Here is a 13920-nt window from a genome sequence, read left to right as displayed (position 1 = left end):
TTTTCTTCTTGTATATGTGTGTGTATTGATTTAGATTCTGAACAATATATAAGTGAACAACATAAATCAAGTGGAATGGTGCGGACCAATGGGTTAGCAACATTGCTAACAGAACAAAAAAATTGAAAATATGCTTGGAACGATATGTTCTATAAACAACTATACATGCAAATAGTTGGACTACTTTAAGTTTTGATAGGATGATTTTTAAAAAATGAATATATATTATACTTGAAATCCAAACTATTAGCTAAAATTTGAGTATATTTTTTTCTGGAGTGTATTGAATATGCAGTTATGAAGTCATCTCATCTATATTCAACTGATGTTTTATTTCCTCTAGAGTTTAACTAATGTTAGACAAAATTTTGCTACATTGTTTCTTCCTCAAGGACCAATACAGAGAAATGATTTTCTTGTTTAATATTGAATTTAGTTGATGAATGTGAACATCATATCCTAATTTTGTTGTCTAATCTCAGTGGCCTTTTGGTTATGAAAAAGAAAAGCTCTGTTTGGTTTGAGCTGAGGACACAGACTTCAGAGAGGGTTGAACTCAATACATGGTGTCATTGTCCCTGGTGCTTATCTCTGTGCCTTTTTTTAACCACCCTGGTTCATATTTTTAGCACTGCAGAAATGATAAATAAGCCAGAAACATTTGCATAAGGGCAGTCAAGTGACTTCTTGATGTATTCTTTCTAAATTGGAATGATTCTTCTTTATTAAATATCTGAAAGTTTTTGTGTAATTTCAACACTTCTTTCTCCCTTGGCAGAAATAGGAGAACCAGTGTTAGGAAAGCAGCACAACGATACCTGATAGATTACTTGAATCCTCTAATATTAGGTTATGTTAAAAGAAAGAGGTTCCATCGTGTATCACTTGAAGAGATGCCCTGGAGAGCTCAGATGAACCTGTATCTAGCAGGTGCACACTTTAACCTGGTTTTACAAAAGCTAGGGGAGCGTACGAAGATGAAATTTGGCTCTTCACATATGATGGTCAGGTATAGTATATTATTGATGAAAAATACTGTTTTAGTTTCATGAACATGGATTGTATTTGTATGTTCAGAGCTCCAATGGTGCTAACAACTTGAGGTTTACAGAGTACTTCTCATCTTTATACTGGCTGTATTAGTTTGTTTTCACACTGCTGTAAAGAACTTCCCAAGACTGATAATTTATAAAGGAAGGAGGTTTAGTTTGACTCACAGTTCCATTGGGGAGGCCTCAGGAAATTTATAATCATGGTGGAAGGGGAAGCAAACACGTCCTCCTACACATGGTGGCAGGAGAGAGAAGTGCAAGCAGGGGAAATGCCAGATGCTTTTAAAACCATCAGATCTTGTGAGACTCATTATCATGAGAACAGCATGGGGAAGACTGCCCCCATGACTCAATTACCTCCACCTCATCCTGCCCTTGACACGTGGGGATTTTTACAATTCAAGGTGAGCTTTGGGCGGGGACAGAGAGCCAAACCGTATCACTGACCAGTGGTTTATTTATTAAGTTTTAATCTCAGAATCTTTCCCAATTACATGCTGGATATAAGTGATAATTTGATTACAGCTTGAATATGTTTGTTGATCTAGCTTTCAGTGCAAGGGTAAAATGTAATTCCAAGAGAAGTTTAATATGAATTATAGAATAAATGTAGATATTAGTAGGCATTAGTCAAATGTCTATTTTATAGAGGCATAGTTTAAGCCTCTATAAACAGAGGTCGTATTTACTCATCCAATGTCAATTTTCTATCATTTACTCAATAGACATTTTTAAGCTCTTACTGAGTGTCTTTGGCTAAGTGCTGTGGGAGATAAAAATAGAAGATACATACATAATATGGAATACTTTGTAGCCATTAAAAGGATGATGTAAAGTCACACATTAAAAAAAGAATACTTATTGAGTACCTATTAGATACAAGGCCCTGAGCTAGGTGCAATGGCTATACAAAGATGAACCAGATATACTAATTAGGGTCTGATAGGGTATGTCACAAATGCTCATGAATAGCTTGTAATGAATGGTAAAAGGGAAGTACAAATCCAATCTTCTTTATTATTGGAAGAAGGCTTTTCCTCTAGATTGGAACTAGCAATACACGTTTCATAGGGAGGAGCCACTGGGCCTGGGTCTTGATGGATAGGCAAGGTTTAGAAATGTGCAGAGAAGGAAATAGTCATTCTCAATAGTTGGAAGAACATGAGTCAGAGCCCAGGTAGAAAACACAGGATGCGAACCCCAAATAGTCTGACCACAATCTAGGGTGTATGAAAGAGAGTGGTGTGAAATAGTTAGAAAAGGAGGCTGGGACTAGATCATGGTGGGTCTTAAATGTCTATTAAATCTGAGCATTATTTTACATACAGTAGAAGATTATTGAGGGTTTTTGAGCAGGGCCATGATAAAAATGTCTCTGGCAGCAACTTACCAAGTAGAGTGGAGGAAGGAAAGACTGGAGACAAGACATGAATTAGATGGTATTTATTTCAGTAATCCAGTGAGGAAAAAATGCAGGTTGAAACTCACAATCAACTTGGTCCCAGTTTCTGTTTCTCCAGATTTTGGTTAAACTCACTACCAAACTGAACCTTTGCAAAAATGTCTCCAGATAGACCATTTTCCTATGTGGGCTAGACCAGACTGGCATTTAAGAAGCAGTTAGTTTGCCTGACTGACTTTGAAGGCATTTGGCAAACGAAGCCCTTCAGAGGGCAATGACAGGGAAAACAGTTCAGAACAGATGGGCTTCCTTACCCTTCTCTGAATTCTGAGAAGTCACTGGGCTCCCAATTGTACATGACCCTTCATGCATGATCACTTGGCAACACAATAACACAATGATCAAATTTGTGTCAGAATAACTTGGTGCTAACTTGGATTTTGTTAAATCTGTTAATATATACTCAGTATTTGTTATTATTTTATTTTCCATAAATTATTGGGGTACAGGTCGTATTTGATTACATGAGTAAGCACCCATCACTTGAGGAGTACTGCACCATATATGTTGTCTTTTAAACCTTACCCCCATCCCACTCTTCCCCCCAAGTCCCTAAAGTCCATTATATCATTCTAATGTCTTTGCATCCTCATAGCTTAGCTCCCACATACCAGTAAGAACATATGACAATAGTCTCCAGTCTCATCCAGGTCATTGCAAATGTTATTAGTTCGTTCCTTTTTATGGCTGAGTAGTGTTCCATCATATCTATCTATCTATCTATCTATCTATCTATCTATCTATCTATCTATCTATCTATGTCTGTCTATCTATCTATCTATCTATCTATCTATCTATCTATCTATCTATCTATCTATCTATCTATCTATGTCTATCTACTATCTATCTATCTATCTATCTATCTATCTATCTATCTATCTATCTATCTATCTATCTATCTATCTATCTCTGTCTATCTCTATCTATCAGTCTATCTATCTGTCTGTCTGTCTGTCTGTCTGTCTATCTATCTATCTGTCTATCTCTCACAATCTCTTTATCCACTCATTGATTGATGGACATTTGGGTTGGTTCCATGATTTTGCAATTGTGAATTGTGCTGCTATAAACATGCATGTGCAAGTTTCTTTTTTGAATAATGACTTATTTTCCTCTGGGTAGATAGCCAGTAGTGGGATTGCTGAATCAAATGGTAGTTCTACTTGAATCAGTGTTATTTCTTTTTTAAAATAAGGTCTAAGCGTTAAACAAACTTGCATCAAAAATAATGAATAATGAATATAAACTTTTTATTATTTTTGATGCAAGATTGTTTAATGCTTAGACCTTATTTTTAAAAAGAAACGACGGCCGGGTGCAGTGGCTCACGCCTGTAATCCCATGACTTTGGGAGGCCAAGGCGGGCGGATCATGAGGTCAGGAGATGGAGACCATCCTGGCTAACATGGTGAAACACTGTCTCTACTAAAAATACAAAAAATGAGCTGGGCATGGTTGTGGACGCCTGTAGTCCCAGCTACTCTGGAGGCTGAGGCAGGAGAATGGCATGAACCCAGGAGGCGGAGCTTGCAGTGAGCTGATATCACGCCACTGCACTCCAACCTGGGTGACAGAGGGAGACTCCGTCTCAAAAAAATCATAAGAAATAAAAAAAAGAAATGACCTTAATCATGGACACATTGCTCTATATAGTAATCATTGTCACTGAGTTCTGTTCAAATCAGGTGGTTTTAAGTTGAAATAAATTGTTCTTTCAGAGCTTACAGAGTGGGCACAGATATTTTTATTTCCATTTTCAAGGGCCCTTTCAGAGAAATATATATTGATGTTAAAATTCCTAAGAGCGAAATTACATTGTATAATTTTAAAAGTTAATGAAAACATGTTGGGCTTTGATTAAGTGCCAAAATCCTTCATGATTTAAAATTTGGGAGTACTCACAAATGTTTTAAAATAAAAATAGATTGCATTTGACAGTTTTAATTCAATTTTGCTTATATTGTTTTTTAATGTGATTTTTCCTCCCTTGCAGTTTCCGATCATTTGATCCTAACATATTCTCACTGTATAATTCAGGAACAGTATTACCAACAAGAAAATTGACTGTAGAAAATTATAAAGCAATGCTTGATTTCCTCCTTACAGCCAAAAAAAGAAAGGCCAACTTACCATCAGGTAAAATAAACACGTTAGTTTATTACCAAGTTACCTCTAGATTTTTATTCACTAAACAACACAACACACATACACATCATGGACACACAAAGGTATACACACAGTTTTCCAGAGGACCAGCAATTTAGTTGAGTTTTGATATTTTGTAGGAGATTCTTGTTTGCTCTATTTTTAAAAATTTCTAGTTTTATGATATTACATATATTTGGAAATATCTATTTTGTATTTTAACCTTAGCCAATTTGATTGTTCAGCAAATGCAATGTTTTAAATTAAATATTCGTAGCCTTTGGTGGTTCAAGATAGGTGAAGACTTTCTACAAACATACTCCTACAAGCAGGCACCCAAACTATCATGAAAGCTGATTTTGTATTCAGGGGAATCCACCATTGCCCTAGGATTTCCAGCCAGCATCTTTCAAGAAAGCTCCCTCTAAGATGAATGAAGCCTTGTTATCTAGTCAGGTGACAGGGGCCTCCAAAATGTAGAGACATGCAATGCAGGTAAACAGGGTTCTTTTTTTTTTTTTTTTTTTTTTGAGACAGAGTCTCGCACTATCACCTTGGCTGGAGTGCAGTGGCGATCTCGGCTCACTACAACCTCCGCCTCCTGAGTTAAAGCGATTCTCCTGCCTCAGCCTCCCAAGTAGCTGGGATTACAGGCGCGTGCCACCACGCCTGGCTAATTTTTTGTATTTTTAGTAAAGACGGGGTTTCACTATGTTGGCCAGGCTGGTCTGCAATTCCTGACCTTGTGATCCACTTGCCTCTGTCTCCCAAAGTGCTGAGATTATAGGTGTGAGCCACCATGCCAGGCCAAAAACAGGGTTCTTGATCAGGGTGCGCTCTGGAAACTGTAGTCCGACAAACCTGACTAATTCCCACACCCTTTTCCTGCAAAGATGGTAGAACCTGGACACTTTCTAACCAATGATATGGTTCATTTCACAAATAAAAATTTATTTCTAATACCTTTAGGCTCTGACAGACTCACTTATATAGACTTTTAGTAATGACATTTTAAGTGCTGTGGGATTTATTGCCAACTAGAGTTCTTGGTATGCCAGTTAACTGCCCCAGGAGTGTTAATTTATGTTTGAGGTACTTGGCATGCTTTCTGATTTCTTCTAGGATATAGATTAGACTTCACAGGTATGTGCATATCAACTGTGTATAGTGAAGTATTTGAAAGTGAATTCCATAGCCATAGAGTCTGATTTTTGAATATAGATTGTAGGATATAGTTTCTTGAGTTTTTTTTTTTTTTTTCTTTTTTTTTAAACTGGCTCTCTACCTAAGACCGACCATGAAATTGGCAATGAAATATTTTGCTACTGAGACTTACTGTCTAATGCAGGGTTCTAAGAGGAAGTTGGTGGCAGGAGAAAGCCTTCTTTTTTATGCCACACCAGCAGGGGAATGCATGGCTGAGGTTGCTGCACTGCCTAACTCCAGAGGTGCAGCTCACTTTCTGATATATGTGTCTTAGGAATGGCCTGTTTGGGAGGAAATGAAAGGACAGTGGTATTTTCTATTGTTCCCTTCAAAAAACATGTACATTCCTACTTCTGCATTGTTCCTTTTGCCATCGACTTTGTCTGAAATGACCTTCTCTGTATTTGCCCATGTAGCTAAATCATGCCCATTCTTTAAGACCCAAATGTCTCCTTCTCTAGAAACTTTCCCTGGTTCATTGTATCTCTGATCATCTTGTCCTTTCTCGAAATTTGTGTACCATTTGTTACCTGAATTACTCATTTGATCCTTATCACCTACTGTGTTTTCTGGAACTTAATTCTATGTTTTTAATCATGTCGTGTCTTACTTTTGTACTGTAGATGCTGAAGAATTTTCTACATTTATTAATTCCAAAATGAGTGATGAAAATACGTCCAAGATGCAAACAGTTTATGACTCAGACTCTCAATCAGGTTCTAGTGCTAAAGAAAAGGACCGAGGAGCAAATTTGTGTGTAATGGATCATTTTATGAAAATCTTTTTATACTGCAGGAGAGCAATGGTAATGCAATCTTTCTTGTTTGCAGTGTTGTAGACAGAAATTTCAGCCCATGAACTCGGGCGTGTAAGATACACTGTGTTTATTTTCTTACTATACATAATTTTAGTTGTGACTTTGAGACCTCATCTTGCTGGGTGAGCCTGTCACTTTTGAGGTGTACCTGCAGTGATACTGAGGGCATGTGTTTTCCAGTTGTCAGGCAGAGTGGGGAAGCTTCTTTAGTCATTGTCATCCATCCACCCAGAGCCCAGGTGGCCTTTGTCCCCGTTCATGCAGTTCCTATGAATATGCATGCACCTCTCTGCCGAGACTTGGGGTTCTCTCATAATGCAAGGGGTTCCTCTATGGGGACTTGATCTCTCTTGGGGGTACCATAGATCTCTCTCTTCTTTCTAGCACAGGGAAAGATCTTTCTAGGCTACAGGAGAACCCTGCCCCTGCCCCCGGTCTCCTTCTTCCCATTACTTCCATGTTCTCTCAAATGCTTTTCTTTCTTTTTCTTCTTAAATATTATATGAGACATGATTAAACCCAGAATTGGAATTGTTAGCTACAGAGAAATCAGTTTCTTGTTTTCATGGCAGGAAGGGCGTATACTTTAAACTCCTCAAGAGGTAAGGAGAAATCTGTCCTTTCTAGATAAGAAAGGAAGACAGGTTCTCATATGCCCCATGGAGTGGACAGTGATTTTTACATAATGTAATGTAAACCTGGATCACCTGCTTTGACCATGAGCATTGAATCCTATCCTGGCCTCCAGCTTCAGGACCCTGTAAGAACTGGTCCTGAACACCTTGCAGAACTCAGCTCCTCTTACTTTTGCTGTTGTTTAGCCCACTCCCATGGGTCAGCAGTCTTGAAAGCACTTAGTTTGTTCCATCCTCAGCCCTCAGTTTCACCTTGCTGTTCCCTGAGCCTCAAATGTTCTTCTCCACCCAACACCCTCCCTGCCACTTTCACATGACTTGTTCAATATTCAGACGTTTGCTTAAATGCTACCTCATCAGAGAGGACTTCTTTCCTGACCACCTTGTCTAAAGCAAACTGTCCTGTCATGCTCTGTCAGGTTCAAACTCATTTCTGCTTTATTTTTCTTTATAAAACTTCTTAGTGCTTGAAATTATGCTTTCATAGGTCTACTTTTCTAGTGTCTGTCCCCCAAAATGAACAGAAGCAGTGTGGGGGCAGACTCAGTTTCCCTTGCTCGCTGCTGAATTCCCAGCACCTAGAACAATGGGATTTTTGGAGTCAAATGACTCCAAGTCAGATGACCTTCAGCAAGTTATCAGTGCTGAACCCATGGCTCCATTTCCTCATCTGTAAATTGGGTAAAATACTGGTACCTAGTACACACTTACTTATGGAAATTTTTGTTCGAATTAAATGAGATAATACATATAATGGTGTCTAACTCATGTAAGTGACACTAACAAATGATGTTAGTTATTTTTACTACTGACGTATAATATTTGCAAAAAGATGAAGTTTGTTCAGAGATCTCTAACTTTTGGAACTTTGAGGTCTTTTAAATTTTGTGTTTGTCGTAGGTTCTTGCTCATCGTGGTGGCTATTGGACTCTGCTTCAGAACTGCTGTCGGGCCTTATGGAACTTTACTCAGGAACTACAAATAATTCTTAAACAGGCAGTGGATCTTGATAAAACATTTCCTATTAGCCAAGATGGTTTCCTCTGCACCTCTGTTTTACCATTCTATTTGGGAGCAGAATTACTTATTGACATGTTAATACAACTACAAAATACCAATTCTATTAAGGTAAGGACAGTTTGGTAATTATTTTTATTATGTTCAGCTAAAAATATCATTGTACTGTGCATCTCAGTGTAAGTAGAAACTGACATTTTTCTTGATTCCTCATTTGGTTTGTCTACATTTCATTTGCTTCTCGTTATAATTTTGTTTACAATATATAACTCGCATTCATGTTAACTAACAACAGCTTAGCCTGAAAATTTAGTTTGTTATAGGGAAGGGAAAGTAACATTAACTGAACTCCAGCCCCTACATAAATTAGCCTTAATGCACTTAATCCTTATAACATTTTTTTTGCCAGATAAAGAAATAGATTCCAAGGAAGATCACGTAGCTTGAATAAAGATGTGATCGGTTGATCTTTATTCCACTGCTTCTCTGTCCTGTTCTATTATTCTGGTCTGCTAGAATTTACAGCCATTTAACATTTATCACACTGTAGTTTAAAGCATGGAAATAAAATGGAAGTAATATAAATAGAATGCAACCTAAACACATTCAAGATTAGTAAACACATACACATGATGCACCATGAGGCTTATAACATTTCTAGAGGAAAATATTTGGCAATAGCAGAGAAGACAAAGAGGGCAAATTATTAAGGCTGTTACACTTTATATAAAGTGGCACAATATTAACTCTAAGTGATAAGGATGTATTTGATGATCCCTTGAGTAACTAGTAAAAAGGAGATATAGCTGAAAAGTCAATGAAGTAAAAGGGAAGACTAAGTAATGCTCAATTAAGTCAAAAGAAGGCAGGGAAGAAGGAACAGAAGAACACAAAACATGGGACAAAGAGAAAACAAGTAGAAAACATTCACTCTAACTCAATAATATCAATAACTATATTTAATATAAGTGGATTAAAGATGCCAAATAAAGGGTAGAGATTGTCTGACTGGATAAAAAAGCAAGACACATGTACCTGTCTACTAAGAGAAGCACTCTGAATATAAATAAACAGATAGATTGAAAATAAAAGTATGGAAAGAGATATACCATGAAAACAGTAAAGATAAAAAAGCTGATGAGTCTATATTATTAGACAAGGTAATATAAATCAAGGAGCAAATGAGAGATAAAGAGGGACATTTTGTGTTAAGAAGAGCATCAATTAATCAGAAAAATTCAAAATACATTCTGGACATCCAAAGCTTGAAGAACTTCCTGGATGATAAACACATTGATGTGTCAGGAGGGTGACATGCACTGATTCCACAGGGAGAGGGCATGGAAGCTCTGTGTCAGGGACCCTCTCAGACTTCACCCCATGTACCTCTTCACTAGGCTGTTCCTGAGTTTTCTTTGTAATAAAACTGTACTTTAAGTACAGTGCTTTCAGTGAGTTCTGTGAGTCATTCTAGTGAATTATCAACTTGAAGGGGCTATGGAAATCCATGAATTTATAGCTGGTCGGTCAGAAGATTAGGTGACCGGAGACTTGTGGCTGGTATCTGAAGTGAGGGCAGTCTTATGGAGGCTGGAGCCCTTAAACCTGTGGAGTCTGATGCTAACTCTGGGTAGTTAATGTGAAAACTGTGGTACAGTAAACCCAGGTGGAATGGAAACAGAGCACTAGTGCACATGGTGTGTTCACCAAGATGGGTCATATGCAGAGGCAAAAATAAGTCTTCAAAAATGTAAGACTGAACTCTTGAAGAGTATGTTCTTTGATCATTACAGAATTAAATTATAAATGGATTGCCATAATATAGGAAGAAAAATCTCCAATTATCTGGAAATTAAATAATACAATTCCAAATATCCCGTGAGTCAAAGAAGAAAACATAAGAGAAATTAAAGAATATTTGAAACTAATAATAACACATCAAAATGTATGGCATTCAAATGAAGCAGGGCATAGAGGGAAATTTATAGCTTTAAATGCTTAATAACATAACATCAATTATCTAAGTGTTCATATGTAGAGAAAGAAGAGCGAATTTAAACTAAAGAGAAGAAAGGAAATAATAAAAAGAAATAAAGGAATTTATAAGAGCAGAAATCAATTAGATAAATATAAAGCAAAAACAATAAAGTCAAAATTTGATCTTTTAAATTTAAAATTATTAAATCTAGTATACTCAGAAATACTGATGAAGAACAAAAGTGAGAAAAGCACAAATTAGTCATATTAGTAGTGGAGGAGGGATATAACTACAAATCCTATAGATATTAAAAAAAGGAAATATGATCAATTTTTGTTAACAAATTTGATAGGTGAAATGGACATATTTATTGGAAAGCACAACTTAATCTGACACAAGAAGAAACAGAAAACATGAATTGCCCTAAATATACTAACAAACTTGACTTCATAATCAGAAACCTTCACATAAAGAAAATTCCAGACCCACAATATTTCTCTGGAAAATTTGAGCAAACACACGTGGAAGAAATAATAAATTTTATACCAATGATTTTTATTTGTGAAAATGTATGGGGTATATGAGAAAATTTGTTACATGTCTACAATGTGTTGTGATCAAGCCAGGGTATTCAGGGTGTCCATCACCCAAGTATAGTACATTTTTGTAAAGTACAGTCATCCTCCTCTATCAAACATTGCATTTATTCCTTTTATCTTACTGCTCCTTTAACTCACTTGTCTTCATCCTCTCCTCTCACCTTTAGCCCCCACCCTTCCCAGTCTTTGTTATCTACCTTTTCAGTGTTAACCTCCATATGCTTACATTTTTTTAGCTGCCACATATAAGTGAGAGCATGCAATATTTGTCTTTTTGTGTCTGGCTTACCATGCCTTTCACTTATTTTTTTTTTTTTTTTTTTTTAAGAAATGAGACCAGCTTAACCCTAACAGATATCAACTAGAAAAGTGTGAACTAATATCCCTCATGAACATAGACACAAAACTTTTAAATGAAATGTTAGCAAATCAATTGTAGCAATATACAGAATATGCAAATGATGATATAATATATAAAATATATGCAAATGATGATCAAGTAGGGTTTATCCCAGAAATTAAGGCTAACATTTGAAAATCAATCAGGCCAGATGTGGTGGCTCATGCCTGTAATCCCAGCATTTTGGGAGGCCGAGGCAGGCAGATCACCTTTGGTCAGAAGTTCGAGATCAGCCTGACCAACATTCTTTTTTTTCTTTTTTGAAAAAGCTGTAGGCTTTATTGAGCAGAGAGTGAAAGTACAAATCTTCCACAGTATGGGAGGGGTCCTGAATGGGTAGCCAGAGTTAGATTATACGATTGCCTTTTAAACTCTTTAAAGTGGGAAATACATATAGCAGGAAGATGTTACCAGAATGAGAAACAAAGGCAGTAAATTATTTTGTGACATGTCTTAGATTTTGAGGAAAACCGGAATTGCAACTTAGGTTTTATCTACTTTATGACCTTGCAGCGGCATGGCAAAGGAGATAGGATCTTACAGGACTGTACAAAGTATGTTTGCAAGAAATTGAAATTGGGAGTATAGATAAGGTCCACTAGTCACAGAAAAATGGGCAGTTAACATTCCTATTACTTTAGTTTCGGGGGAGGGGGAAGGGAGAGAGGGAGAGAGGACACAGGGAAACTTACAGCAAAATTTTTGCTGTTTATAGCTTTCTTGGGGAAGAAAACACATGCACACATCCTGGTGTTAGGAATATTTTAAGCATATATCTTCAATATTATTCATCCAGGACTGAAGTAAGTCGTGATGCAGGATGAGTAAGTTTCACAGCTTTCTGAGCCCCTACTCGACCCAGGAAGCCCAGCTGGCACCTCCTCTCAGTCCCCCCTCTAAACAGGACTCCCAACTGCTGTTGGGAACTGGGTGGCACAGCCTGACCAACATTCTGAAACCTTGACTCTACTGAAAATACAAAATTAGCTGGGTGTAGTAGTGCATGCCAGTATTCCCAGCTACTCAGGAGGCTGAGGTAGGAGAATCACTTGAACCTAGGAGGCAGAGGTTGCAATGAACCAAGATCACGCCATTGCACTCCAGCCTGGGCAACAAGAGTGAACCTCCATCTCAAAAAAAAATTAATCAATATAATTCACTATATTAACAGGTGATATGGTTTGGCTGTGTCCCCACCCAAATTTTATCTTGAATTCCCACGTGTTGTGGGAGGGACCTGGTGGGAGGTAATTGAATCTTTCCCATGCTGTTCTCGCGATAGTGAATAAGTCTCATGGGATCTGATGGTTCAATAAGGGGGAGTCTCCCTGCACAAGCTCTTTCTCTTTGCCTGCTGCCATCCATGTAAGATGTGACTTGCTGCTCCCTGCCTTCTGCCATGATTGTGAGGCCTCCCTAGCCATGTGTGAATATGTCTTTATCAGCAGCGTGAAAATGGACCAATACAACAGGATAAAGGAGAAAAAGTATATGGCCTTTAATGTAGATGCATCAAAAGCATTTGCAGACTTTAGTGTCCATTCATGTTAAAATCACTCAGCAAACGAGGAATGGATAATTTTTTCAAACTGATAAAAGAGTATCTACAGATAACATAATGCTTAATGGTGAAATGTTATGAACTTCTTTGTAAGAATGGGAACAAAGCAAGGACGTCGGCTCATAGCATTTTTATTCAACATCATGCCAGAAATCCTGGCCAGTGCGATTAGTCAAGATAAAGAAACAGAAGGCACACAGATTAGAAAGGAAGAAATACAACTGTTTTTATTTGTGAATAACATAATTTTTTACATAGAGAATTCTAACTCTTCAGTGTTCTACAAAGCAATGATTAGAACTAAAAAAAAAAGTAGGATATAAGGTCAATATACAAAAATAAATTGTATTTCTGTATACTAGCAGAAAATAATGAGAAAATGAAAACTTAAAAATAATTTCATTTAAAATATCATCCAAAGTATCAGTATCTAGAAATATGTATAATTTACACAGTATTTCTACATTGATAACTATAAGACATTACAAAAAATTAAAGAAGACTTAAATAAATGAAGAGATATATATTAATATCAATAAATCTATTATTCCCAATTTGATTTGTCAATTCAGTGAAATCTCAATGAAAATTCCAATAGGCATTCTTTGGTGTATAAATTGACAATTCATTTTAAAATTTATAAGCAAATGCAAAAAAATGTGAATGGCCAAAAAAATTTTTTTAAAAGAACAAATTTGGAGGATTTACTATATATATATATGATATCAAGGCATACTAAAGCTACAGTAATTAAGAGAGTATAATACTGACCTAAAGAGAGAAATATATCAATGCAACAAATAAAGAATCTGAAAATAGACTCACACATACGATTTTTTTCCACCAAAGAAGTCAAAGCAGTTCAGAGGTTTCAAAAAGAAATGTCAACTCTAGGACCTAGATTGTTGCCTTTAAAAACCATGTATCACTAAAGGAAACAGGGCTTCTTTGGGAAAAAAAAATGCTTGACTGCCTTACCTCCTATATGAACTATATCTGAGGATGACCAAATAGTTGATGAAGGGGAATTTTTCTTTACAAAACTATC

General features: G+C 36.7%; 1 protein-coding gene across 1 annotated transcript in view; it reads left to right on the top strand.

The window, feature by feature from the left end:
* The window catches only part of LOC105546992 (cilia- and flagella-associated protein 54-like), a gene marked incomplete at its 3' end in the record, with an annotated part of 116459 nt that overhangs the window by 94058 nt on the left and 8481 nt on the right, over positions 1-13920 (top strand). The window contains exons 20-23 of the mRNA XM_011990340.1: positions 779-1009; positions 4508-4650; positions 6489-6670; positions 8218-8445. Of these exons, the coding sequence (XP_011845730.1) occupies positions 779-1009; positions 4508-4650; positions 6489-6670; positions 8218-8445 (784 nt within the window). The remainder of the gene's footprint in view (positions 1-778; positions 1010-4507; positions 4651-6488; positions 6671-8217; positions 8446-13920) is intronic.

The sequence above is a fragment of the Mandrillus leucophaeus genome, unplaced genomic scaffold (assembly GCF_000951045.1).
Source record: "Mandrillus leucophaeus isolate KB7577 unplaced genomic scaffold, Mleu.le_1.0 Scaffold377, whole genome shotgun sequence".
Lineage (NCBI taxonomy): Eukaryota > Metazoa > Chordata > Mammalia > Primates > Cercopithecidae > Mandrillus > Mandrillus leucophaeus.
The sequence above is the reverse complement of the archived record's forward strand: the minus strand, read 5'-3'. Positions and strand labels throughout refer to the sequence as shown.